The sequence below is a fragment of the Cervus elaphus genome, chromosome 2, assembly GCF_910594005.1.
Source record: "Cervus elaphus chromosome 2, mCerEla1.1, whole genome shotgun sequence".
NCBI lineage: Eukaryota > Metazoa > Chordata > Mammalia > Artiodactyla > Cervidae > Cervus > Cervus elaphus.
In genome coordinates, this window is record NC_057816.1 from 443,968 (window position 1) to 467,336 (window position 23,369).

Consider the following 23,369-nt stretch of genomic DNA (forward strand, 5'->3'; position numbering starts at 1 on the left):
TTTCACTGAAGTAGAAAAGGGAAGGGCTGTGCCCAGGGGCCTGTGGGGGGCGGGGCCCACAGTGTGGTCTGCTGAATCCACGATGCCCCTCCAGAGTCCGAGCTTCAAGCCTACCCCTAGTGGACACTGGTGTGGTTCTTAGAAGCTCTTTTCTTTCTTGGCTGAGCTGTGCGGCATGTAGGATCTTAGTTCCCCAACCAGGGACTGAACCTGTGTCCCCTGCATTGGAAGTGTGGAGTCAACCACTGGACTGCCAGCGAAGTCCCCTTAGGATCTTTTTATTGGATTGGGAGGGGTTGGGGGTCTGGCCTAGGCAGCTTGCTCCACTTCCATCATGAAATGCTCCAGGAAGTGCTCCAGGTCCTCGTAGAGACTGTTGGAGCTGGAGAGGCAGAGGCTGAGGCTGCCACTGTCCAGGGAGGACACACCTTCGCGCTGCACAGCCTCCAGGTACGTCCGGCACAGCCACGGCTCCAGCTGCGGGGAGGGTGCTGTCAGGCCAGGTGGGGGCTGTGTGCAGCCTCCCCCTCCCGGGGACCCGGCCCCTCACCTTCACCAGGACCAGGCTCTTCTCCTTGGGCCTCCCCACCGATAGGTCCTGCCCGAAGCCCAGGTAGATGGTGTAGTGCGGGGAGCCGAGGCGCTGCCGGGCCCGGAACTCCACTAGTTCTGTGGAACAGGGCTCTGGTGAGGGGGTGGGGCACAGAGGGCCCGCAGCCCCAGGGCAGGTGCTTCACTAACCTTGGAAGAAGGTGCCAAAGTCAAAGATGGGCGTGTCACAGTCCCTGGGCAGCAGGCGAGCAGGGGTGGAGGCGCTTGCTGAGCCCAGGGGCCCCCCCACCTCCCAGTAGACTTTGCACTTGCCCAGGCGCCGGGCCCACAGCCACAGCCCCCGGAGCTCCAGCTGCAGGCCCGGGGCCACGTGCTGCAGCAGCGTCTCTGTGTAGTGGAGCTGTTTCTGGTCGGGCAGCTCGGCAGGGCTGGGGAAGGCGACCTGCTGGGGCCCTGAAGCCTCTCCAGCTACACCAGGGGGGCCGTACAGGAGCACACAGCTCCGACGCCCCACCACCTCCTGCAGCACCGTGCGGCCTTTATACAGGATGGTCAAGTCCAGGGCCCCTAGGCTGGGTTCTGGCTGCAGACCAAGCTGTGAGCAGCCAAGGCCAGCCAGGGGTGGCTCCCCTGCCATTGGGGTGCAGGCACTGGCAGAGGCTTCCATGTGGGGCTCCGCCTCTGGGGGCTGCCAGGGCTCTGGGGGTGGGCCTGCATCTGGAAAGGAAGAGAAGTCTGAGCTGACACCTGGGCCCCCAGCTCCTCCCTTTCCCACACGTTCCCTGGCTCCTGGGGCTGTGGCCTGAGGCTGGAGGCCCCACCTTCTCTGTGGCAGGTACAGCTCCCAAGCAGAGGGCTCTGGGTCTGCAGAGGCCCAGCTATACTGGCCCAGCTGTGACCAGCACCATCCCTGCCAGGCACCCCCTCCCCTGGGCCCACCCTCTCTCTCCAGGCACTCTGCTGCCTTGCCTGTCCCTGCAGGGTAGAGCACCCCCCACCCCCTGCAACAGGCCCTCACCAGGAGCCTCTGAGGGGATCAGATCCAGCAGATGGTCCTCCAAGCAGCTCTGCTGCAGCGCCTGGATTAAGAGGTCCCCGGCATCTCCAGCTAGGCTTGGGGGGCAGGGTTCAGGGTTCAGCTGGTGCCCCAGGCTCTCACCAGTATCTGCTGCCAGGCATGGCCCAGGGAGCCCACCCTGCAGAAGAGGACAGCGACATCATAAATGAGCTGCCCCCAGGCCCAGGAAGGGAGCAGCCCCAACCCAAGATGCAGGAGTGCAAAGGGGCCTTACCCTTGCAGGTGGGGCATCTTCTAGGGCCTTGTCATCCCCCTGGTCAAAGCCTAGGCCTTTTGAGGGAGAATTAGGGTTGGGGAAACACTGAAGTGAGGCGCCTGGATGTCAATCCCCCCTTGCTCCCGGAAGTTGGGCTGCGCTTCCCCTTCACAAGCCCCAGCGGGCCCATCCGCTTCCTCTCACACAGACCCCTTCACTCCAGTCCTGCCACCCCCCTAATAATCTGGCACCAGCTTCTCCAGCGCCAGTTTCTAAAACCTAAAATCTGACTTAGCAGCTACTCCTAGGACACAGCACAGTCCCCCTGCCGGCAGCACCCCCCGGCCTTCCTCACCTCCATCCCCCGGCTCGGAGCTGATCTTGTACACCTTATGAGGGTCGGTAGGGTCCCCCGAGTTGTCTTCCAACATCACAAAGCGCTGCGTGCTACGCAGCGCACAGCGGAAGTTGGTTTTCCAGGAGGCCCGCAGAGCACTCTCAGGGATCGGCAGGGCACTTCCACCGCTGCGGGGCGGCCACCTGCCACGGGCCACGGCCCAGGCCTGAGAAAGACAGTGTGGAGCACGTGGCCTGGACATGCGGGCCGGGGCCGGCCCTCCCCTTCCCGGGCCGAGCTGGGGTCTCACCTTAAAGATGCGCGAATCGGCCTCACCCAGGTCCTTCCTCGCGAAATGCTTCCAGGGTACGCGGAAGCGCGTTCGGGCTGCGTCCAGCCACCGTAGCCCCTCATAGCGGCCGCTGCTGACCTCGCGCAGAAGCCAGTCTCCAAAGAGCACGCGCGGGGTTCCCCTGCGGGCGGAGCAGCCAGGTGTCAGGGCGCACGGGGGCCGCCGGGGGCGTGGGGCCGGCACGGGGCAGGCAGGCGGGCTCACCGGTCTGGAGCCTCGGCCATTGGTCCCTCCGCAAAGGCTAGGCCTGGAGAGAGCGTCACGCCCTCCGCGCAGAGGGCTGGGGTCGCGGGGCGGTTGGGGGTTGGCGCAGGAAAGAGGAGGGTTGTCTGAGTCTCCACAGGTAGTCCCGGGTGTTAGAGGTCGCAGAAGCGGGCTTCGCGTCACAGCGTTGCGGAGGTGAGTCCTGGCCAAGACCGCGCTGGATGTGGCCGGCGCGCGCACGAGGCGTCAACAGGTTTTGAGCCGGCGTCCGAGCTGGACCCTACGGGGGCGTGACGGGAACGGCCGCAGGAAAACGAAACCCGGCGTTGCGGAAAAACGAAACCTAACCCGCCACGCCCCGCGGCGCGTCACCGCCACCTCCCCGTCCAGGTCCCCGAGTCCCGGACCCGGGCCCCGCGCCGTCATCCGTGCAGCCCGCCCCCTCCTGGTCACTGCTCCGCGGAGCGCGTCCCGGACCTGTGCCTCCGGCCGACCTCCGGTCACTGCTCCGAGAATCGACCCCGGAGTCCGACGAGGCCTTCACTCGAGTTCTTCCCAAGTTGGGTCTCCCCAGTACCTGGCTCAGGAGTCACCCGTGGGGAGACTGCTCCCCTGGGGCTCGCGAGCGAGCACCTTTATAGTGGAGGGCCGGGGCCGGGGCGGGGCCGGGAAGGGGCGGGGCTCCAGGGACCGTGGAGGGAGTCACGTGCGCCGGGGGCGGGGCCGAGCGCAGGTGCGCAGGTCGTGCTCTTCCGCTGCGGCGGGAGGCGGCACGGGGGGTCCCGGCGACCCTGGACTCAGCCCCGGTGCTGCCCAGCTGCTCCCCTCGCTCACCCAGCGCAGCGGGGGCTGGGGCCAGCAACCAGCGTCCCGGGAGAGGCCGTGGGATAAGGCGGGGGTTCCAGAAACAAAACCTGGCGCATCGCAGAGCGGAAGAGCGGGTGATGGGCGCGTGGGAGGGGCTGCGGCCGCGCTCTTTGGATTCTTATCCGGTGACACTCACGCAAGAATACACACACACACAAAAAAAAGAATACTCAAATACTGCCGAGATTAAAATACTTGGAAAGGGATGGAAAAACACCGGCGACCCGGAAGGAACGGTAGTGGTCGGGGGGCGGAAGTCTTGCCTGAGGGCCGCCCCGAGGAAACCAGTCAGGGGATTCGGGCCCCAACTCCGTGACTCTGGGTTCCGTTCGTCCATAGCCTCTGTTCTGTGCACGCACCAGCTCCACGTGCCACCCTAGGCTCGTGGCCACCGTCGTTCTGGGCCACACCCCCCACCGCCAATCGGTCCAGCCACCTGGACCAGGTGCCTCCGCGGGCGCCCCAGAGCATTTACTGCACTCACTGTGGCCACAGGTGCCGCAGTGTGACCCTCGGGATGGTCCCGGAGCCCACGCCCTCCCACACGAGTCCTTGAGGGGGCTCCTGGCCAGGTGGCTCCTCAGCCTCCCCCAGACGAAGAATCTCCATGTCGAGTCGGCCGTGGTCAGACCAGGAGAGGAACTTCCTGGCCACCAGCTGGCACCAAGCCTGGGAAGCCCCTCGCGCAGCAGGTGGTTTCCGGGAACCGGCGCCTGGCGCTCAGAGCAGTGCCGGGACCAGCCCGCCCCTCGCGGCTCCCACAGCGCCCCTGGCGGCCAACAGACGCCACGCGTCCCCGCAGAGCCGAAAATGTTTTATTCTGCGCGGTGGAGTGTGGGGACAGCCACCAAGTCGACTCTCGGGGTCCAGACTCTGGGGGGAGGCGGCGTTAGAAGTGAATGGAGTCGGTACCAGGAGCGTCTTGGGCATCCGCAGCCTCGTCGCCGCTGCCCTCGCTGCCAGAGTCGCCAGCGCCGCCGGCTTCCGAGGCGGGCGTGTTGAGAACCACCACGTCAGCCTCCGCGCCGATGTCCTCTCCGAACCACACGGCCTTGTAGCCACCCTCAGGCCGCCGCTCCTTTGTCAGGATGGACCTCACGGCCGCCGGGCTGCCCCCGTCCGCGGCCGTCGCAGGGGCCTCTGGGACCCGACGCGGGGTCTCAGGGCTGGGCGGCTTGGGCTCCGGGGGCTCCGGCTGGGCGTGGCTGGGTGAAGGGCTAGGCGCCGGCGCCCAGTTCGCGTCGTCGGAGTCGTTGAGGAAAGCCTGGTTGTCAAAGCCTTGAGGCTGCGGCTCCTAGGGGTGGGCAGGAGCCGGCAGTCAGCCAGCCGCCAGCTGGGCTTGGCCACCCTGCCCCCCGCCCCCGACACTGGGGGACGGGCGCTCTGCCCCTCCACCCTGCTCCCCAGTCTTTGTGGCGTCCCCACCCCGCTCTCCTCGCCTCTGCGCCCCATCTCCCACGCTGACCACCGGCCTCCCTCCGTCTCCCACGCTGACCCCTGCCTCACGCTGCCCAGCTCTCCACCCTGCCCCTCTCCACCACCCCGCCGACTCCAGCTGCTCTCTGTCGCGTCTCCAGTCGCGACTCTGCACCCCCCCCTCTCCTGGCCCTCCAGCTCCTGCCCCTACGCCCAGAGCCTCACCAGCACTCGGCCAGAGCTGCATATGAGTCGGTGGCCGTAGTGCTTGTAGACGAGGACCGTGAGGGCGATCAGAGCCAAGAGGAGCGCTGCACCCAGCACTCCACCCAGTACCGCCATCTCTCCCTCCGAGAAGCGTCGGTCCCCAGCCTGGCCTCCGTCTGGCCTGCCTTCTGTTCGGGTTGTTTCAGATGTCCCTGCGGGCAATGTGACTGCTTCCCACTTACTCTCACACCCCAAGCAGTCCCAGGCTGAACTGCGGGAAGCTCAGGACACCCTGAGGGCAGGCCAGGCCTGGCACCAAGGGCTGAGGTTCCCAGGGGTGGGTACACTGATCCCCCACAGGGAGCCCAATAGGCCCAGCTGCTGGAGAGGGTGGGGAGGGGGCGTCAGTGCCCGCCAGTTCCAAGTGGGAGGCTAAGGGAGCCACTATTCCAGCAAGGAGATGCGTGCGGCACGGAGCCCGTGGACTGAATGACGCTGGGAACTGGGGGTCACTGAACCCCGAATCGGCTCTGCCCCAACCCCCACACCTTCTCCAGTTTAACTCCTGGCACCCTTAGGACCTGTCTCTCCCCCAGACTGGAACAGACCTCCCTTGGGATTTCATGGTCATGCTGGGCTGACCTGGGGTCAACCGTGCCCCACGGTGATGACCCAGTCATGAGTCAGGGAGCATAAGGGTGACTCAAGGGTAATGGGGGTGCTACCTGGAGTCCAGGTGCTCCTGCTGGACCCAGGGGACGTCGGTGGAGAGGTTCCTGGTTTCGAGGTCTGTGCTGAGCCCCCGCTGGGTGAGGCTGAGGTTGGGGGGGAGCTGGTTCCCCCACTGGGGGGCCCCCCAGGCATGGAGGAGGCCGGTGGCCCCAGAGTAGTGCCTGAAGAGGGGTGTGGGCCAGTGTCCCCCCCAGAGCTGGTTGTGGAGGACCCCTGAGAGGGCTCAGGGGGCCGGGGGGCTTCTGAAGTGGGGCCGCTTGAGGGTCTGGTTGCTGAGCCCCCGCTGGGTGAGGCTGCGGGGGGGGTGGGGCTGGCTCCCCCACTGGGGGGCCCCGCAGGCGTGGAGGCGGCCGGTGGCCCCAGAGTGGTGCCTGGGGAGGGCTGCAGGCCCGCGTCTCCTCCAGAGCTGGTCGTGGAGGACCCCTGAGAGGGCTCAGGGGGCCGGGGGACTTCCGAAGTGGTGCTGCTCGAGGGTCTGGTAGTTCCTGCCGTCTCTGGGGACGTGGGGGGGCCTGGGGGGCCTGGGGCCAGGGACAGGGCTCGGACTCGCCACTGCCCCCAAAAAGGAGCCCTCCCCCTGCCAACCTGGGGTCCTTGGGAGGCTCACCTGTGGGAGAGGGCTCCTGTTCTGAGACCTGAATCTCCACGACCGTGGCCGCTGTGCCTGAAGTCACTGTGTTATTGGCCTTGACCTGGACAGGAAGGGGGTTTGTCCCTCCTGGGCTCCAGTTGAACCCCTGGCCCTCGGAGACCGCCGCCCACCTCTCACCTCGGCATAGAAGACCCCGGCATGCTCCAGTGAGGCAGCAGTCAGGACCACTTCTCCTTCCATTCGGAAGTTGGAGTTGTTGGTGATTTGATACGTGATGGCTGAGTTGAGGTCCTAGATGTGGCCCCAGTTAGTCCTGGGCCCAGGCTGCTCCGCAAACTGCTCCATACCCCCCCCCCCCCCCCGCCAGCAGGAGGCCAGGCAGACCAAAGGAACAGGCGGTGCCTACTGGGAATTCAGGGTCCTGGGCCCGGATCCTCAGTGGCTGGGAGGGGTCAGCTGCATCCTTGATGACCACGCCCACCCCGGAGCCAAGCCCCACAGTGCCACGATACAGGCTCTGGGTGAAGTGGGGCACGCTCCCGTTGGCGTTCTGGGCCTCCACCGTGACCTGGGTCACGGAGTATCGGGCGTTATCAGCCTGCTCGCCCTGGGGGTTTGGGAGACAACAGTGACCAGCTAGTCCTTGAACAGCGTGTCCTATAGCTGTGGGCCCGAGCAGGGCCTCGTGCGGGCACGAACCTTGACCACCAGAAGGAAGGTCTTGGCGTTGGGGATGCTCTTGGTCATGGTGAGGTTGCCCGAGTCGGCACTGATGGAGAACGTGCTATCCTCGTTTCCTGAGAGGACGGAGGGAGTGTTTGGCCTGGGTCCCCTCTGGAGGCCTGAGGTCTGCCCACGTAGGGATGGGCTCAAGGTGTTCCCTGGAGAGGGAAGTTGGGGGCTGCTGCCCACTCACCACTGATGATGCTGTACTTGATGGGCTGGTCGATGCCCCGGTCCCCGTCCACAGCATAGACGGGCCCAGGATGCAGGATGAGGGGGCCTGGCTGTGGGAACAGGGAGGGGCGAGGACCCCTTGGGGCTGGTGCTGTGGCCGCTGCTTGGCATCCCTGCGCCCCTCCAGGCGGCCAGGGGTCGCTACCCGTGGGCAGCCAGGGACACAGCCCAGGCGTCCAGCACCACCCTCCACCGCAGCTCCTTGGATCTGGTGCTAATGAGTCAGTTTGCCCAGAGACACTGGATCAATCTGAACATGCATGTCTGTCTCAAGAGGCAGCACTCACGGACGGGAGGGTGCACCTGGTGGCCGTGCCAGGCCCCGCTGCCCTCCGGCGCCTCAATGGCCCCCAAGCCTCCCCAGCATCCTCCCCCAGCTCACTGCCACTCGCTGGGTCCCAGGGGGCTATCTGGCTGTGCCCTGAGGACAACTGGACCCAGTTCCCTCACTGGCATTTCAGAGGCCCTGGCCACCACGGCCTGGGGCAAGATTGGTTTATGAAAGAATGTTCACTCTTCCCTGAAAATGACAAGCACTCCAGCCCCCGGCAGCCAGGCCCCGCGCCCCTGCCACCCTGCTCCTTGGGGTCCCCCGGTACCAGTCTATGGCCGGTGGGCACAGCCCCACGGTACTGGGCATGGATGCAGACGAAAGCATCCGAGTAGCTGCAGGGCAGGAACCAGGGGGGCCGCAGGTCGACGGGCTGCACCTCCAGGACCAAGGTGGCTGTGGCTGTGTGTCTGGGCTCCGTGGTCTCCTCCTGTGTGTCCTGCAACAGCCCCGCCCTGTGATCAGGCCCGGGCACTGGGGGCTGAGGCCTCGCGCGGGGCCGTGGGTGGGAGTGGCCTGCTCACCCGGGCCAGCAGCCGGAAGGTCATGTTCGGCCACCTCTCCAAGTCCAGTGACCGGTCCAGCCGCAGTGCTGGTCGGTTCACACCCACCAGGGAGAAGAAGCTGCTGGCACCCTAGGGAGGTAGGGGACTCAGCCGGGGAGGATGCACCGGGGTGGGGGGCGGGTGGCGGTGCCCAGAGCAGGGAGCTGGGAGCACTGACCAGGGTGACCTCTTGGAGGGTGTAGAAAAGGACATCGTCTTTGTCCTGGTCCTGGGCCTCCAATTCTGTCTCTGAGATGACGGTGGTGTTCACCCGAGTGTCCTGGGGGACGGATGGGCTGGTCTGGCTGTGACCCTGACCCCCAGGCTCAGACCCCGGCCTCCAGATGCCCCATCACCCTGACCCCCAGGCTGAGACCCTGGCCTCCACATGCCCCACAACCCTGACCCCCAGGCTCAGACCCTGGCCTCCAGATGCCCCAGATGGTACCGGCCACCGCCCCCTCCCGCTCACCTCAGGCACTTCCCAGACCTTGGTCTCATAGGGGAACCTGGGCGGGTTGTCATTGACATCCAGCACGGACACAAACACCTTCAGCTGAGTCACCTGGGGGAGGGAGAAGGTCCCCGGCCAGGCCGGGTGAGCTCATTCCGGATGCTGGGGTGCACCCAAGACAGCTCTCCACCTGGGGCTCCTGCTCCAGGCGCTACAGACAGGGAACAGAAAGTGATTTTAAAAGCACAGAAGTGTGGGACTTCCCCGGTAGTCCAGTGACTGAGACTCCGAGCTCCCAACACAGGGGGCCCGGGTTTGATCCCCAGTCCCTTGTGGCTCAGCTGGTAAAGAATCCGCCCGCAATGCGGGAGACCTGCGTTCGAACCCTGGGTTGGGCAGATCCCCTGGAGAAGGGAAAGGCTGCCCACTCCAGTATTCTGGCCTGGAGAATTCCATGGACTATATAGTCCACGGGGTCACAGAGAGTCAGATGCGACTTTCACTTTCTTTTCTTTCAGGGAACTGTTAATAGATCCCACATGCGGCAGCTAAAGACCCCATGTGCCACAACTAAGACCAGGTGCAGGTAAATAAATAAAAATAAAGATTAAAAATAAATAAAAAGTACAGACAGAGGTGTGGATGACCTGGAGAAAAATAACACAGGCCTTGTGGGGTGCGACCAGCAAAGCCCCAAAATGAGGAAAATGGCAAAACAATCAAATTTCTTCAAACATGAAACAGGGGAAATCAGGAAACCCGAAGAGTGAAAGGGACGCGGGAGCAACCTCAGCAGCTGCTCTAGGTGGGCCTTGCTGGTGACTCGATTCAGGCAAGAAACTGTCACAGACGCCTCTGGCCCCAGGGGAGTGGGGACACGGGGTGTCGTACTGCTGAGGGGTCCCTGCCTTCCCTGGGGTGACAGCATCACCGTGGGAGCGGAGCCGTTAAGAAGCAGCCTTATCTTTTAGAGGCTCATCCTGAGGTTTCCGTGGTGCGCTATGATGTCGGCTGCGGGCACCCACGGGACTCAGGGAAAACCGAAGAGCCGGCTGCTGCGGGGGAGGGAGCGCAAGGGTGGGCGCCTCTCCGAGGATGTGTCTATCCAGGGAGCCGGCTGGGGGCGGGCACCGTTCTGCCTTGATTCGCTTCATTCGGGAGGCGGGGACCCCTCTCGGGATCCCTTTACAGGAGAGACTCTTTCTCCTGCTGCGCCCTGGGCTCGGTGGGGCCACGGGGGGAGTCAAGGACCGGCTGGAAGATGCTGCTGACAGGGCCCCAGGTGGACGCCCGGGGTGCGCAGGACCTGGCCTGAGGCAGAGGCAGCAGATTTGCTGGGGAGGGACGGGGGAGGGGAGGACGGAGCTGGCGGGCGGGGTGCCTCTCCGGTGGGCTTGGGGGACCCACTGGGCTGGGGTTGGGAGCTCGAGGCACAGTCTGCTGGAGGCAGTGTGGCCTTGCTGGCACAGAGGTGACATCTGAACACACGCCACCGGGCGGGGTCAGCAGGGAGTGACCGCGGCCAGGCAGGGTGGAGCACAGAGGTTCAGGCCAGGGCACTCTAACGTCAGGGGCGGGTGGGCTCGGGGTGGTGGGAGGGGTCTGGGGGCGCACTCACCACGGCGTCCCCGCTCCTGCACTCCAGGTGAGCCAGCAGCATTGTGTTCGCCTGTGAGGGGGTGGGTGTGGGACTCACCTGACCGGCTGGCCCCGCCGACTGTCCCCATCTCCCAGCTGAGGAGACGGAGCACGGCAGGTGCTGGCTCGGGGTCCTGTCCCCTGCCCTGCGTCCAGCGAGCATCAGGGCCCAACAGCTTCACTCCCTGAGGGGCCCGCCCCAGAGACCGGGCCCTCAGCCAAGCCTGGGGGCCCGAAGGCCCCTGGGCAAACTGAGACCCAGAGATGCCCAGAGAGCCCCTCTCTGGGGAGGAGTGTCAGTGCCCAGGTGGGTCCCACAGGGCGTCCCTGCCGCCCCCACGGGCACAGCCAACCTGGGTCCGCTGTCCGCACCTCATAGTCCGGGGTCACGTTGAGAAACAGCTGATTCCCCTGGATCCGAAACGCAAAAAGGGTGGACGAGGGTCCAAGGGTCACCTGCTGGCCCTCGGGGACGTAGATGTCCAGGAGGGGCTCCCCGGGGTTCGTGTTCTCCTTGACTGTGAGGGACGTCTTGTTCACGGAGCAGACTGGACGTTGGGGAGGAAGGGTCGGTGCTGCCAGCCCCCCGCGCCCCGCCCAGCCCCCTGCCCGCTGGTCAGCCCCCCACGCCCCGCCCCCACGCCCCGCCCAGCCCCCTGCCCGCTGGCCCGCCCCCCACACCCCACCCAGCCCCCTGCCCTCTGGCCAGCCCCCTGCCCACTGGCCAGCCCCCCCGCGCCCCGCCCAGGCCCCTGCCCGCTGGTCAGCCCCCCACGCCCCGCCCCCGCGCCCCGCCCAGCCCCCTGCCCGCTGGCCCGCCCCCCACACCCCGCCCAGCCCCCTGCCCTCTGGCCAGCCCCCTGCCCACTGGCCAGCCCCCCGGCGCCCCGCCCAGGGCCCCGCGCCCCGCCCAGCGCCCCCCGTCCGCTCCACACCTGTACCCTGGGCCTGGGCCACAGCTGCAAACAGCAGCGGGAGCAGCAGGACCCACGTCCCCATCTGGGCGGTGGCGGCGGGCGGCTGTGGAGGGTCCGAGCCCGTCTGCTGTCCAGGACCCGCTGAGCCGCCCGGTGCTGCCTGGCGCAGTCTCCTCCCGGGTGACCTTCGCCCCCGCCAGGCGCCGCCCCACTTTATGGTCCTTTACAACCGCCAGGCCACAGGCCTGGCCTCCACCAAGGGGGCCCCCGTAGGCCGCCAGCCAGGCCCCTCTGACCGCCAAGAGGGGGAGACCAGATCCAGGCCACGTGCAGGGGCTGATGGCTCTCGCCCCACAGACCCTGAGACAGAGGAGCTCACAGCTGGGCAGGGGGAGTGGGAACTGGGGCCTGGACTGGGGGGCCGGGGGGGACTGGCTTCTGTGCTCACTGTGTCCCCCGCATGTGGGATGCCCCTCTGCTGGGCTCCTCTGCCAGAACCATCACAGGACAGAGCCAGTAGTCAGCCCCGTGAGGTCCAGGCCCACCTCCTCTCCCCTACTCAACCCTCTAGGTCTGGAAGGGGAAGGTTATTCGTGTCCCAGGGACTCCCCTGCCTGTCCCAGAAACAAGCTGGCTTCCTCCAGGCAAGGCTGGGTGAGCCCACAGTGACAGAGATGGCAGTGTTCCAGGGGCAGCTGGCAGCTCTGGGGGTGCACCCTGGGTGCCAAAAGAGGGGCATCCTGGTGAGGAACCTTAGCCCAGGTCCCCAAGCATCCTGCCTCCATTTCCTTGGCCACCTAAGCTCGGTAGGTGGGAGACACCAAAGGGTGGGGTCCAGAAGGGGAGAAGGGCCTGCTGGAGGCAGTGTGGGGTGGAGTCTTCCCCACCTCCTGGCCTGAAACACCTTCCTGAAACAGCCCTGCCTGCACCCCTGGTCCTCCAAGGCCTCCTGCAACCCCAGCACTTCTTGGGGTGTCGTCACCGGCCCTGCCCCACAGGCCCTGGGTGGTCAAGGCGCTAGGCCAGACAGCAGGCTGGGCTGTGGGGCTGAGATCATGCTCAGGTCCTCCTACTGGGGAGTGGCCTCCTGGGCAACGGCTCCTGCCTGTCACTTCTTCCTGCTCGGCTAAGCCTCCCTGCCCCGTCCTTGCCCCTTGCTAGGCTTCAAGAATACGTGAACCGAGAACATCCAGATGTCCAAGCTGGATTTAGAAAAGGCTGAAGAACCAGAGATCAAATTGCCAACATCCATTGGATCATAGGAAAAGCAAGAGAATTCCAGAAAAATATCTACTTCTGCTTTATTGACTACACCAAAGCCTTTGACTGTGCAGATCACAGTAGACTGTGGAAAAATTCTTAAAGAGATGGGAATACCAGACCACCTTACCTGCCCCCTGCCAAACCTGTATGCAGGTCAAAAAGCAAGTTAGAACCAGACATGGAACAATGGACTGGTTCAAAATTGGGAAAGGAGTACATCAAGGTTATATATTGTTACCCTCCTTATTTGGTCCCATCACTTCCTGGCAAATAGATGGGGAAACAATGGAAAAAAAGAGAGACTTTATTTTCCTGGGCTCGAAAATCACTCTGGACAATGACTGCAGCCATGAAATTAAGACGCTTGCTCCTTGGAAGAAAAGCTATGACAAACCTAGACAGCATATTGAAAAACAGAGATGTCACTTTGCCTACAAAGGTCCATATAGTCAAAGCTATGGTTTTTCATGTCCAGCTGAGAGCTGGACAATAAAAAAGGCTGAGTGCCGAAGAATTGGTGCCTTTGAACTGTGGTATTGAAGTCTCTTGAGAGTCGCTTGGACTGCAAGAAGGTCAAACCAGTTAATCCTAAAGGAAATCAACCCTGAATATTAATTGGAAGGACTGATGCTGAAGCTGAAACTCCAATCCTTTGGCCACCTAATGCGAAGAGCTGACTCATTGGAAAAGACCCTGATGCTGGGAAAGATTGAAGGCAGGAAGGGAAGGGGAAGACAGAGGATGAGATGGTTGAATGGCATCACCGACTCAATGGACGTGAGTTTGAGCAAGCTCCAGGAGTTGGTGATGGACAAGGGAGCCTGGTTGGTGTGCTGCAGTCCATGGGGTCTCAGAGAGTCAGACACGACTGAGAGACTGAAGAACAACACCCTTGCCCCCTCACCACTGCCCCCCTCCCTGGGAAAGGAGCTGGGGGACATGTGAGTCCCCCACGGTCTCTGAATGTTTGCTGTGTGGATGACAGTGGTGCAGCCAGCTTCCAGGGAGCCCAGGGGATGGGCAGCAGATAAGGAAGTGGGCAGATGAAGCTCCTCGCTGGCTTCCCAGGTTTAAAGGACAGCTGGGCGTGGCCACGGCCCTAGACTCCAGAGACAGGATCCTCCTTCCCTGGACAGCCGCGCCCCACAGGAGCTTTGAGGGTACCAGACCGCAGTGCACAGAGAGAGTTCACGGGGCTAGGGTCTGAATTCCTCCTTTATTGGTGCCAAATGCAACCCCTCCCCCTCCTCCCACCCCCTCCTCTGTCCAGGCCCCGCTGGAGGATCCTTCTTCCTCAGGGCCTCATCGGGTCCCCTCAGCAGTCGGGACGGCCGGCTTGGACACCATGACCCCTGCCTTCAGTGCAAGAGGCATCTGGAAAGACCAGGCTTGATCCTCGGGGGGCCTCAGGGGCGCCCTGCAGAGACAGCCGGGTTAAGGATTGGGGGCTTGGCGCGGGAGCCCACGCCCGCCTGGGGACAGCAGGCCTCTCTGGTCACCAGCGCCGCAGCATCCCCTTCCCAGGCTCCTGGACCGCGGTTGTGCCCGAGACCCAGGGCGCCTCAGGGAGGGAGTCGCTGGAGGAGGGATGGGGGGAGCGCTACTGCTCACCAAGCCTGCAGGGTGGGCGCGTCCGACCACAGCAGGCAGAGCGGGCCCTCCGCAGACTTGGTCCAGGCTGTGCCGTTCTCTGCGTCCTGCTCGCTGCCCCCCACCCCAAGTCAGGGTTAGTCTGGAGTCGGGGCGCTCCCCCACCGCGTCGCTTGTCCCCCGCCAGTCCCTCACCGGCGCTCCCCACCAGGCCCCGCTCCTCACCCGCCTTCCCCCTCCAGGCCCCGCCCCTCACCCGCCTTCCCCTCTAGGCCCCGCCCCTCACCCGCGTTTTTCCTCCAGGCCCCGCCCCGCGCCCGCCTTTCCCCTCCAGGCCCCGCCCCTCACCTGCGTTTTCTCCACCAGGCCCCGCCCCTCACCTGCGCTTCCCCACCAGGCCCTGCAGCAGCCGCTGCAGTCGCGCGCTGTCCCTTAGGCGGCTGAGCTCGCTTGTGAACGTCCCGTCCGAGTGTCGCGGGGCCCTGCGGAGGGGACGGGAGGGCGGCCGCGGGTGGTCAGGGCCGGGCAGGGGCAGGATGGGGTGTGGGGGTGGGAGCAGGCCCCGGGGCCGCAGGCTCACCTGGGCGGCGCGGGGCGCGCGGCGCAGCCCCCGAGCAGCAGCGGCGGCAGCAGCAGCAGCAGGACCAGTGTGGCCATGGTGTGCGCCGGACAGGGATGAGCTGCCGCGAGGCCCAGGCCCCTTTATAGCGGCGCCCGGAGCGGGAGCCAGGCGGGCGGGCGGGCGGGGGTCAGCGCCGCCCCGGCTCTGCGCCGCCAGAGCCGCGCCCCATCGATCGCGCGGGAAGGTCAGGGCCGCCCCCCCAGCTGTCGCCCCGGCAGCCCGCCCGCCCCTAGCGCCGCGGTGGCGCCCCTCGGCAGGCCGGCGGGGATCGGGCGCCCGGGGACCGGGGGACCCCTGTGGGGGCGAGGAGCGGAACCTGCGGGGGAACGGCCTGTGCGAAGTTTAGAGGCGCCAGCGGAGGGCCGATGAGGCTGTCCAGAGGGCCTGGAGGGGACCCAGGCCGAGGCCACCCGAAGCCGCGGACCGAGTAACCTTTCCCCAGTCTTGGGACGCGGCAGGGCGCGGGGAGCGGCAGGCCGGTTGGGGGTGGGCACTGCGGCCGCGAGAGACTAGGGCCTGGGGCGCCTGGGCCTTCCTGTGCGTTTCTCCAGGCGGGAGACCAGAGCCTGCCTCGGCCCTTCTACAACCAGCACTTCTGAAATCCTTACACAGAAACTGCAAATCGAATCAGTGGAGTTGTAAACCAGCAGCTCTTGTGTTAAACTTCATGTGCATTTATAGTAGCTTGCAGACTGTTTTTTAGAACAGTTTTAGGTTTACAGAAAAATCGAGCTGAAAGTATGAGTTCACACACACACACACACACACACACACACACACACACACACACACACAGAGGCTCCCCAGCACCAGGCATTCATTTGGGACATTTGTTACAAATGATGAACCAATATTGTACATTATTGTTAACTACATCTGGGATTTTCTGTTACTAATCATTTTGGTGTTACATATTCTATGGGCTTTGACAAATGTGTAATAACACGAATCCGCTAGTGTGGATGCTACCTCACAGAGCTTTCCTGCCCTAAAAATCCCCTTCATGCCACCTGCCTGTTCATCCCTCTGTCCCCAGCACCTCACCTTTTTACTGTCTGTAGTTTTACCTTTTCAGGAATGTCATATGGTTGGAGTCATACAGTGTGTGGCCTTTTCTCATTGGCTTCTTTCACTTACGCAAATTTAAGTTTCCTCCATGTCTTTTCATGGGCTGACAGCTCATTTCTTTTTAGTGCTGAATAATATTCCATTGTCTGATACACTCACCTACTAAAGGACATCTTGAGTTGCTTTGGTTGCTTTCAGATTTTGGCAATTATGAGGAAAGCTGCTATAAACATCCACGTGCAGGTTTTTGTGTGGATGTAAGTTTTCAACTCCTTTGGGTGAACATCAAGGACCGTGATTGCTGGATTGCATGGTAAGAGTATGTTTGGCGTTGCAGAAAGCCACCAAATAGTCTTACAAAGTGGCTGCACCAGTTTTGCATTTCCACCGGGGCATGGGTCGTGGTATCTCATTGTTTTCTGTATTTGTATTTTTGAACAATTGCTGTGGCCTCTTCTTGCACAAATTTGGCAGATTACAACCCCTAAACTTTAGCAGCATTGACCAATTAATCACATTCATGAGAATACTCAAAACCCTGAGTACTCATTCAGATTTTTTAGCACCTCAAACACAAGTGACCAGGCAGATCTTCATAGGCAGGATCTTCCTATCTTAAAAAAAGAAAAAAATCAAAAAAAAAAAAAAAAGAGAAAAAAAAAAAGAAAAAAATCAGCATGCAGGCATATTGACTTCTAAAAAATTAACATACAGTAAAAGATAAATTATGACTTAGGTCTGGATCGAGTGACTACCACCATAATCGGGGATACAGAACAAGCCCATCGCTTGCCTCCTGCTGCCCACAGAAAGGGTCCACCCTGTTATATGACTTAGCAACTGAACAACAGTAGCTTAGTGGGCAGTAGCTTAGGGCAAGCCCGCTGTCCTACTCTACTCTGATCACAGCGGCTCCAGGTCCCAAGCGGTCACTAGTACAGAAGGACAGACAGGGTGAGGTGAGGCCCAAGTGGCAGAGCCGGGCAGGGCTGAGGCAAGGAGGGGCAGGCAGGCCTGCGGGTGCCAGTCGTAGGGGAATTTGTAACCAGCTGCCCCCATCGCGTCTGCACAGCCATTCCCGCTGTGCCTGCTGCTGGCCGGTGTCCTCCACACCCACGTGTGGCCGGCTCAGCATTTCATGCTGAAATGCAGCAGATAATGTGGGCCAGCCTCTGATGGGAACTGGAGATTCAAGCAATGCACGGCTCAGGCCTGGCCTGGTTTGGACCCTACTTTGCAACACAAGCTACATGACAAAACATCACGTGGGACCCACAGATTCCAGGGAGAGCCCCAAGGTTTCCCGGGATGTCAAGCCCAGCTGGGTCCTTGGCACACATAAAACAGTCAGGTTGTGTGAATAGCTTATTCAAAGCCTCAGATCAGACATCATTCTGTGTGGGGGATCCTAATAATGGCCAGTTTCGGGGTCCAGGATTCTTTTTTTTTTGGCAGGGTTGGATCTTAGTTCCCTGACCAGGGATCAAACCCAGGCCCTCGGCAGTGAGAACGCAGAGTCCTGCGTACTGGTCCACCAGGGAATCCCCAGGGTCCAAGATTGTGAGGAAGAAAAAGCAGCTTTATTTTTTCACAGTAGAACATAGCAGAGAACGTATTCAAGGCCTAAGAATATATCTCACTGTGACACAGTTGTATTCTCTGAATACTAAATCACCAAAAATATTCTTTTTTGGGGGGTTTTAACTAAGATTTAAATGGGCTTCCGTGGTGACTCAGAGAGGACAGAATCTGCCTACAATGTGGGAGATCCAGGTTCAATCCCTGGGTTGAGAAGATCCTCTGGAGAAGGAAATGGCAACTCACTCCAGTATTCTTGCCTGGAGAATTCCATAGACTGAGGAGCCTGGCAGGCTTCAGTCCATGGGGTTGTGAAGAGTCAAGACACAACTGAGCGACTAACACTACTACTACTAAGATTTAAATGTCAAGTTTAATTGTGTCTACTCTTAGCTCTACATTCAGTGTTACAGGAGGGCACTGGAAAGAATTCATTCTTCCAGATCTGTGACCTCTTCTTTCACAGAACTGCAGAGGCCAGTGTGCCTTAGACTACCTTTGGCTGGGTGCTTCAGGATATGAACTTGGGGCCCAAACTTGTTGTTCTGTTTAGTCGCTAAGTCGTGTAATAGAGTGTAACCTTTCTGTGGCTTTAATGAACGTCCCCTTTTACAGAGCAGAAAAAGAGAAATCACTTTACTCCTTATAGAGAATTAAAGACATAAAAAAGTAGACAAACTCCCAGGTACCATTACTCAGCTTCAACAATTTACAACGAACCTTACCTACCCCTACTGACTTTCTCTATTTTTTCAACTTAATTTTGGAACAGATCTCAGAGCTTGGATCAGCTCACCTATGAGGATTTCAGTATGTATCTCAAAAAGGTAACAACTCTGAATTGTCAGCTACCCGACAGAGATCGTCAGGGAGTCTGGCTGATCAACCAAGCTGAGTTATCTGAATTATTAAACCTGAGCCAGGAAGGGCAGGGCCTGGGAACAGTCCAAGGGGTGTCAGGGGGAGGTTGTTACAGGGTGCAGTTGCTGTAAGAAGGGTCTTTTAAAGCAGGAAACTGATAGGGACTGAGAAAAGGTTATGAATAGTTTAGGACTGGTGAGCACGGGGACAACGTTCTGCACGTTAACATGAGGAAACTTACAATGTTTTCCTATGTCTTGTCTCCTGAGTAATTAACATACTATATGGGAGATGCCCCCATATATTACCTCCCAAAGCATCATTATTTTACATTTCAGATGCAGATCTGAGATTTATGCTGCGCGTGGTGTGAAGTACTGAAGCTTTGTTTTTTTCTACTCGGCTCCCCACTGTCTTCCAGTGTCGTTGCTGCTGTGGACCAACCTTCTCTATGCACTTAGATCTGTGTCCACACTCTCCATGCATGCCATCCGCCCGACTGTCACCCTGCCTACTATCTTAGCTACAGTACCCCCGTTAATTTACTATCATAATTACAGTAGTTTTATAAGTCTTCATATCTGACAGATCAAATTCATTGACCTTGCTTTTCTTCAAGAGTGTCTTAGCTATTTTTGACCTCCTGAGATCAGTTCAGTCACTCAGTCACGTCCGACTCTTTGAGACTGAATGAACTGTCTTGGGCCATACCATCCTGAACGTGCCTGATCTTGTCTGATCTTGGAAGCTAAGCAGGGTCGGGCCTGGTTAGTACTTGGATGGGAGACTGCATGAATTGCAGCACACCAAGCCTCCCTGTCCATCACCAACTCCTGGAGCTTGCTCAAACTCATGTCCATCGAGTCGGTGATGCCATCCAACCATCTCATCCTCTGTCGTCCCCTTCTCCTCCTGCCTTCTATCTTTCCCAGCATCAGGGTCTTTTCCAATGAGTCAGTTCTTCGAGTCAGGTGGCCAAAGTATTGGAGCTTCAGCTTCAGCATCAGTCCTTCCAATGACTATTCAGAACTGATTTCCTTCAGGTTTGACTGGTTTGATCTCCTTTCAGTCCAAGGAACTCTCAAGAGTCTTCTCCAACACCACAGTTCAAAAGCAACAATTCTTTGGTGCTTTGACCTTCTGAATTTCCATATAAATTCTAAGATCTACTTGTCAAGGTTTACAAAAAGACTATTAGGAGATTAATGAAAACTGCATCAAATTGTTGGATCAATTTTAGAATTACAAAACTCTTCCACAAAATATGATCAAAGCAAATCCAGCAGCACTTTTTAAAGGATTATACACTAGGACCAAATGGAGATTTATCCCAGGAATGCAAGGGTGATTCAACAGAGAAAACTCAATCAGTGTAATACATCACATTAATAGAATGGAGAAATACATTTAATCGTCTCAATGGATGCAGAAAAATGCATTTGATTACATCAACACACTTTCATGATAAAAAGACTAGATAATAAACTAGGGACAGAAAGATATTTCCTTAACATGATTAAGGCCTTATATGAGAAACACAGAACTGACATCATATTCAATGAGGAGGGACTGAAAACTTTCCCTTGAGCTCAGGAAAAGGACAAGGGTACCCACCTTTGTTGCTTCTATTCAACATTTCCTGGAAGTTCTAGCAAGAGCAATTAGGCAAGAAAAAGAAATCAAAAGGCTTCCAAAATTGGAAAGGAGGACATCCCTGTGGTGCAGGGACAACCAAGCCCCAGTGCAGGGGCCCCGGTTCAGGTCTGGCCGGGGAACTAGGTCCCACGTGCCACGGCTAAGACCTGGCACAGCCAGATTAAAGAAAAAAGTAAATCTCTATTTGCAGGTAGCATGATCTTATACACAGAGAACACTGGGGGGAAAAACACAAACCCCCAAACCTGTTAGAACTAATAAACAAATTCAGCAAAGTTTAAGGATATAAGCTTGAAATATAAGAATGAGTTATACCTCGACACAGTATCAATGGGCAATTCAAAAATGATATTAAGGGAGTAATTCACGGGATGTCCCTGATGGTCCAGTGGTTAAGAGTCTGCCTGTCAATGCAGGGGACATGGGTTCAATCTCCTGGTCCAGAAGGATTCCACATGCCTCAGGGCAGCTAAGCCCGAGTGCTGCAACTGCTGAAGCTCATGCACAACCTGGAGCCCATGCTCTGCCACAAAGAGCAGCCACTGCAATGAGAAGCCGCCGCACCACAGCTAGAAAGTAGCCCCTGCTCGTGGTCACTGGAGACCCTCCTGCAGCAACAAAGACCCCGTGCAGCCATAAATAAATAAGTAAAAAAAATTTAAGTAATTCATTTGCAATAGCATCAAAAAGAATAAAATTCTTAGTAATAGATTTTAACCAAGAAGGTAAAAGACTTGTACACTGAAAAGCAAAAACCATTCCTGGAAGAGATTAAAGAAGGCATAATAAGTCAATCTAATGTTCATGGGTTGGAAGACCTAATATTGTTAAGATGCCTTTGCTCAGCAATGATCTTCAGATTCAATATGCTCCCTACTGAAACCCCAATGACTTTTTTTTTAATAAATGGAAAATCCAACTCTAAAATTTGTATGGAATTGCAAGGAAATCCAAGTAACCAAAACGTTCTTGAAAAAGAAAGACAAAGTTGGCACAGTGGCTGATTCAAAAACTTGCTACAAAGCTACAGAAATCAAAACAGTATGCTACTGGTGTTATGGACAGACATAAAGATCAGTGGGACAGAGCTGACAGCTCAGATATAAACCCACACATCTGCTAGCAATTTATTTTAAATTAAAAAAGTATTGACTGTGCCAGGCCTCAGTTGTGGCACACAGAATCTTTAGCTGCAACACTTGAGCTCTTAGTTGGAGCTCGTGGGGTCTAGTTCCCTGAATGGGGATCAAACCCAGGCCTGCTGCCTTGCGTGTATGGAGTCTTATCCACTGTGTGACTGGAGAAGTCCCATCAATTGGTTTTCGGTGAAGATGTCAGGACTATTTAATGGGGAAAGAAGAGTTTCTTCAATGGCATTGGAATAACTGAACATCCACATGCAAACCTATGAAGCTGAACCCTTACCTCACACCATATACAAAAATTAACTCAAAATGAGTCAAGATCTAAATTATTTAATCTAAAACTATAAAACTGGAAATTCCCTGGTGGTCCAGTAATTAGGACTCTGTGCTCTCGTTGCCAAGGTCCCAAGTCCAGTCTTAATCGGGGAAATAAGATCCCACAAGCCACACACATGACAGAAAAGGGAAGGAAAAAAAATGTCTTACAAAAAAATAAAATAAAACTCTTAGAAGGAAATACAGCGACAAATCTTCATGGCCTTGGATTTGCAATGGTTTCCAAAGAAGTTGTACAAACGACCAAGAAGCACATGAAAGATGCCTTATGACTTCAGGGAAATGCTCTTCAAAGGCACAATTTCATAGAATTACTGATGAAAGAAATCAAAGACTATCTAAATAAATGGAGAGATGTACTATATTCATGAATTCGAAGACAATATTATTAAGATGTAAATTTCCCCCAATCAAATTCCCAGCAGGGCTTTTTTGTAGATATGGACAAGCTGATTCTAAAATGCATATACACAAGGACATCCCTGGTGGTCTACTGGCTGAGACTCCGAACTCCCATGCAGGGGGTCGGGTTCCATCCTTGGTTAGGGAACTAAATCCCATATGCCACAACTAAGACCAGGTACAGCCAAGTAAATAAATAAATATTTTAAAAATAAAATTTATACATACAGACAAAGGAACTAAAATAGTCAAGACAATTATGTGAAGGAAAAAATTTAGAGGACCCGCACTGCACGATTTCATGACTTACTATAAAATCACAATAATCAAGACTATACTATTGTTGAAAGATATGTGGACAATGAAACTGAGTAGAGAGTTAAGAAACAGCCCCACAGAAATATGGTCAAGTGCTTATGGACAAAAGTTCAAAGGCAATTCCATGGAGAGAAAGTCTTTTCAACAAGTCGTGCTGGGATAACTAGACATCCACAGGCAAGAAAAATTAATCAATTAATCACATCAGTTCATACTTTACACATAAAAAAATAACTAAAATACACTGTTAGGAGAATGAAGAGACAGTATTCCTCTACAGTCTGGGAGGAAATATTTTCAAATTACACATCTGACATTTTTCCCCATTTTTGTCTGCAAGACATGTCGTGATTTTTTTTTTTTTTTTCTGTGCTGCACTCCAGTATTCTTGCCTAGGAAATCCCATGAACAGAGCAGCTTGGGGGGCTACAGTCCATGGGGTTGCATGGGGTCACCAAGAGTCGGACATGACTGAGCAACTCACACACACACACCACACACACACACACACACACACACACACACGGCATGTAGGGTCTTAGCTCCTCAACCAGGGATCGAACCTGTGCCCCCTGCAGTGGGAGCATGGAGTCTCAACCACTGGGCCCCCAGGGAAGCCCCACATTGTGGTTTTGATTGTCATGTCCTGAAGGTTAAGGACTCTGAGCACTTTCTCAGGTGCTTATTTGCCTACTGAACATAGTTAGGGTTAGGATACCCTCTCGTGTAAAGTGCCTGTTCAAGACATCTGCCTTTGTTAAAATGGGTTGTCTTTCTTTTCTTGTTGATTTGACAGGTATCCTTACACATTGCAGATCTGCACCCTTTGAAGGGATAGGCTATCCACTCGAGTATTCTTGGGCTTCCCGGGTGGCTCAGACGGTAAAGAATCCACCTGCAATGTGGGAGACCCGGGTTCGATCCCTAGGTTGGGAAGACCCCCTGGAGGAGGGTATGGCAACCCACTCCAGTATTCTAGCCTGGAGAATCCCATGGACAGAGGAGCCTGGTGGGCTACAGTCCCTGGGGTCACAAAAAGTCAGATGTGACTGAGTGACTAAGCACACATACACACCACATATTGCTTCTATATTACATTCTTTCCCCAGTCTGGGCTACCTTTTCACTCTTTTTTAAAAAAATATATTTTCTTTG

General features: G+C 57.7%; 3 protein-coding genes across 12 annotated transcripts; all 3 read right to left on the reverse strand.

Moving 5' to 3' along the window:
* Positions 1–262: 262 nt before the first annotated feature.
* IRF7 (interferon regulatory factor 7) lies at positions 263–3,334 on the reverse strand. Its single transcript, XM_043922551.1, has 9 exons — positions 3,197–3,334; positions 2,720–2,999; positions 2,474–2,636; positions 2,182–2,389; positions 1,845–1,900; positions 1,571–1,748; positions 742–1,269; positions 551–669; positions 263–477 (listed from the first exon to the last, which is right to left on the reverse strand). The coding sequence occupies exons 2-9, from the start codon at positions 2,737–2,739 to the stop codon at positions 310–312; spliced, it is 1,440 nt and encodes a 479-aa protein (XP_043778486.1). The 5' UTR covers positions 2,740–2,999; positions 3,197–3,334; the 3' UTR covers positions 263–309.
* Positions 3,335–4,384: 1,050 nt separating this feature from the next.
* Positions 4,385–11,560, reverse strand: CDHR5 (cadherin related family member 5). 10 transcript variants are annotated; one of them, XM_043922423.1, is made up of 15 exons: positions 11,400–11,560; positions 10,831–11,006; positions 10,439–10,489; positions 8,839–8,931; positions 8,545–8,646; positions 8,346–8,456; positions 8,090–8,260; positions 7,450–7,540; positions 7,233–7,330; positions 6,940–7,140; positions 6,711–6,824; positions 6,549–6,633; positions 5,935–6,462; positions 5,228–5,436; positions 4,385–4,880 (listed from the first exon to the last, which is right to left on the reverse strand). In XM_043922423.1, the coding sequence occupies exons 1-15, from the start codon at positions 11,455–11,457 to the stop codon at positions 4,476–4,478; spliced, it is 2,493 nt and encodes an 830-aa protein (XP_043778358.1). In that variant the 5' UTR covers positions 11,458–11,560; the 3' UTR covers positions 4,385–4,475. The 10 variants fall into 10 exon arrangements, with proteins under 10 accessions (XP_043778358.1, XP_043778420.1, XP_043778409.1 ...); XM_043922485.1 differs by having other exon boundaries at positions 5,228–5,397; positions 5,935–5,985; positions 11,394–11,560; XM_043922474.1 differs by having other exon boundaries at positions 5,228–5,421; positions 5,935–5,985; positions 11,394–11,560.
* A 2,308-nt stretch (positions 11,561–13,868) lies between these two features.
* Positions 13,869–15,264, reverse strand: SCT (secretin). The gene is made up of 4 exons (XM_043919319.1): positions 14,809–15,264; positions 14,609–14,710; positions 14,250–14,342; positions 13,869–14,055 (listed from the first exon to the last, which is right to left on the reverse strand). Exons 1-4 carry the CDS (start codon positions 14,883–14,885, stop codon positions 13,941–13,943), a joined length of 387 nt encoding a protein of 128 aa, XP_043775254.1. The 5' UTR covers positions 14,886–15,264; the 3' UTR covers positions 13,869–13,940.
* Between the last annotated feature and the right edge of the window lie 8,105 nt (positions 15,265–23,369).

What these genes read in the sequence shown, in the direction of transcription:
- SCT (XM_043919319.1), bottom strand. Translation starts at nt 14,885, where the DNA reads ATGGCCACACTGGTCCTGCTGCTGCTGCTGCCGCCGCTGCTGCTCGGG. An exon ending in GCGCGCCCCGCGCCGCCCAG is followed by an intron (nt 14,711 to 14,808) that starts GTGAGCCTGCGG and finishes TCCCCTCCGCAG; the next exon opens with GGCCCCGCGACACTCGGACG. An exon ending in GCGCCCACCCTGCAGGCTTG is followed by an intron (nt 14,056 to 14,249) that starts GTGAGCAGTAGC and finishes CTGTCTCTGCAG; the next exon opens with GGCGCCCCTGAGGCCCCCCG.
- CDHR5 (XM_043922417.1), bottom strand. Translation starts at nt 11,457, where the DNA reads ATGGGGACGTGGGTCCTGCTGCTCCCGCTGCTGTTTGCAGCTGTGGCC. An exon ending in CCCAGGACCCTGAATTCCCA is followed by an intron (nt 6,825 to 6,939) that starts GTAGGCACCGCC and finishes GGCCACATCTAG; the next exon opens with GACCTCAACTCAGCCATCAC. An exon ending in GCAGCTCTGGCCGAGTGCTG is followed by an intron (nt 4,881 to 5,227) that starts GTGAGGCTCTGG and finishes GCCCACCCCTAG; the next exon opens with GAGCCGCAGCCTCAAGGCTT.
- IRF7 (XM_043922551.1), bottom strand. Translation starts at nt 2,739, where the DNA reads ATGGCCGAGGCTCCAGACCG. An exon ending in CTCCGAGCCGGGGGATGGAG is followed by an intron (nt 1,901 to 2,181) that starts GTGAGGAAGGCC and finishes CTCCCTCAAAAG; the next exon opens with GCCTAGGCTTTGACCAGGGG. An exon ending in CTTTGGCACCTTCTTCCAAG is followed by an intron (nt 670 to 741) that starts GTTAGTGAAGCA and finishes CCTGTTCCACAG; the next exon opens with AACTAGTGGAGTTCCGGGCC.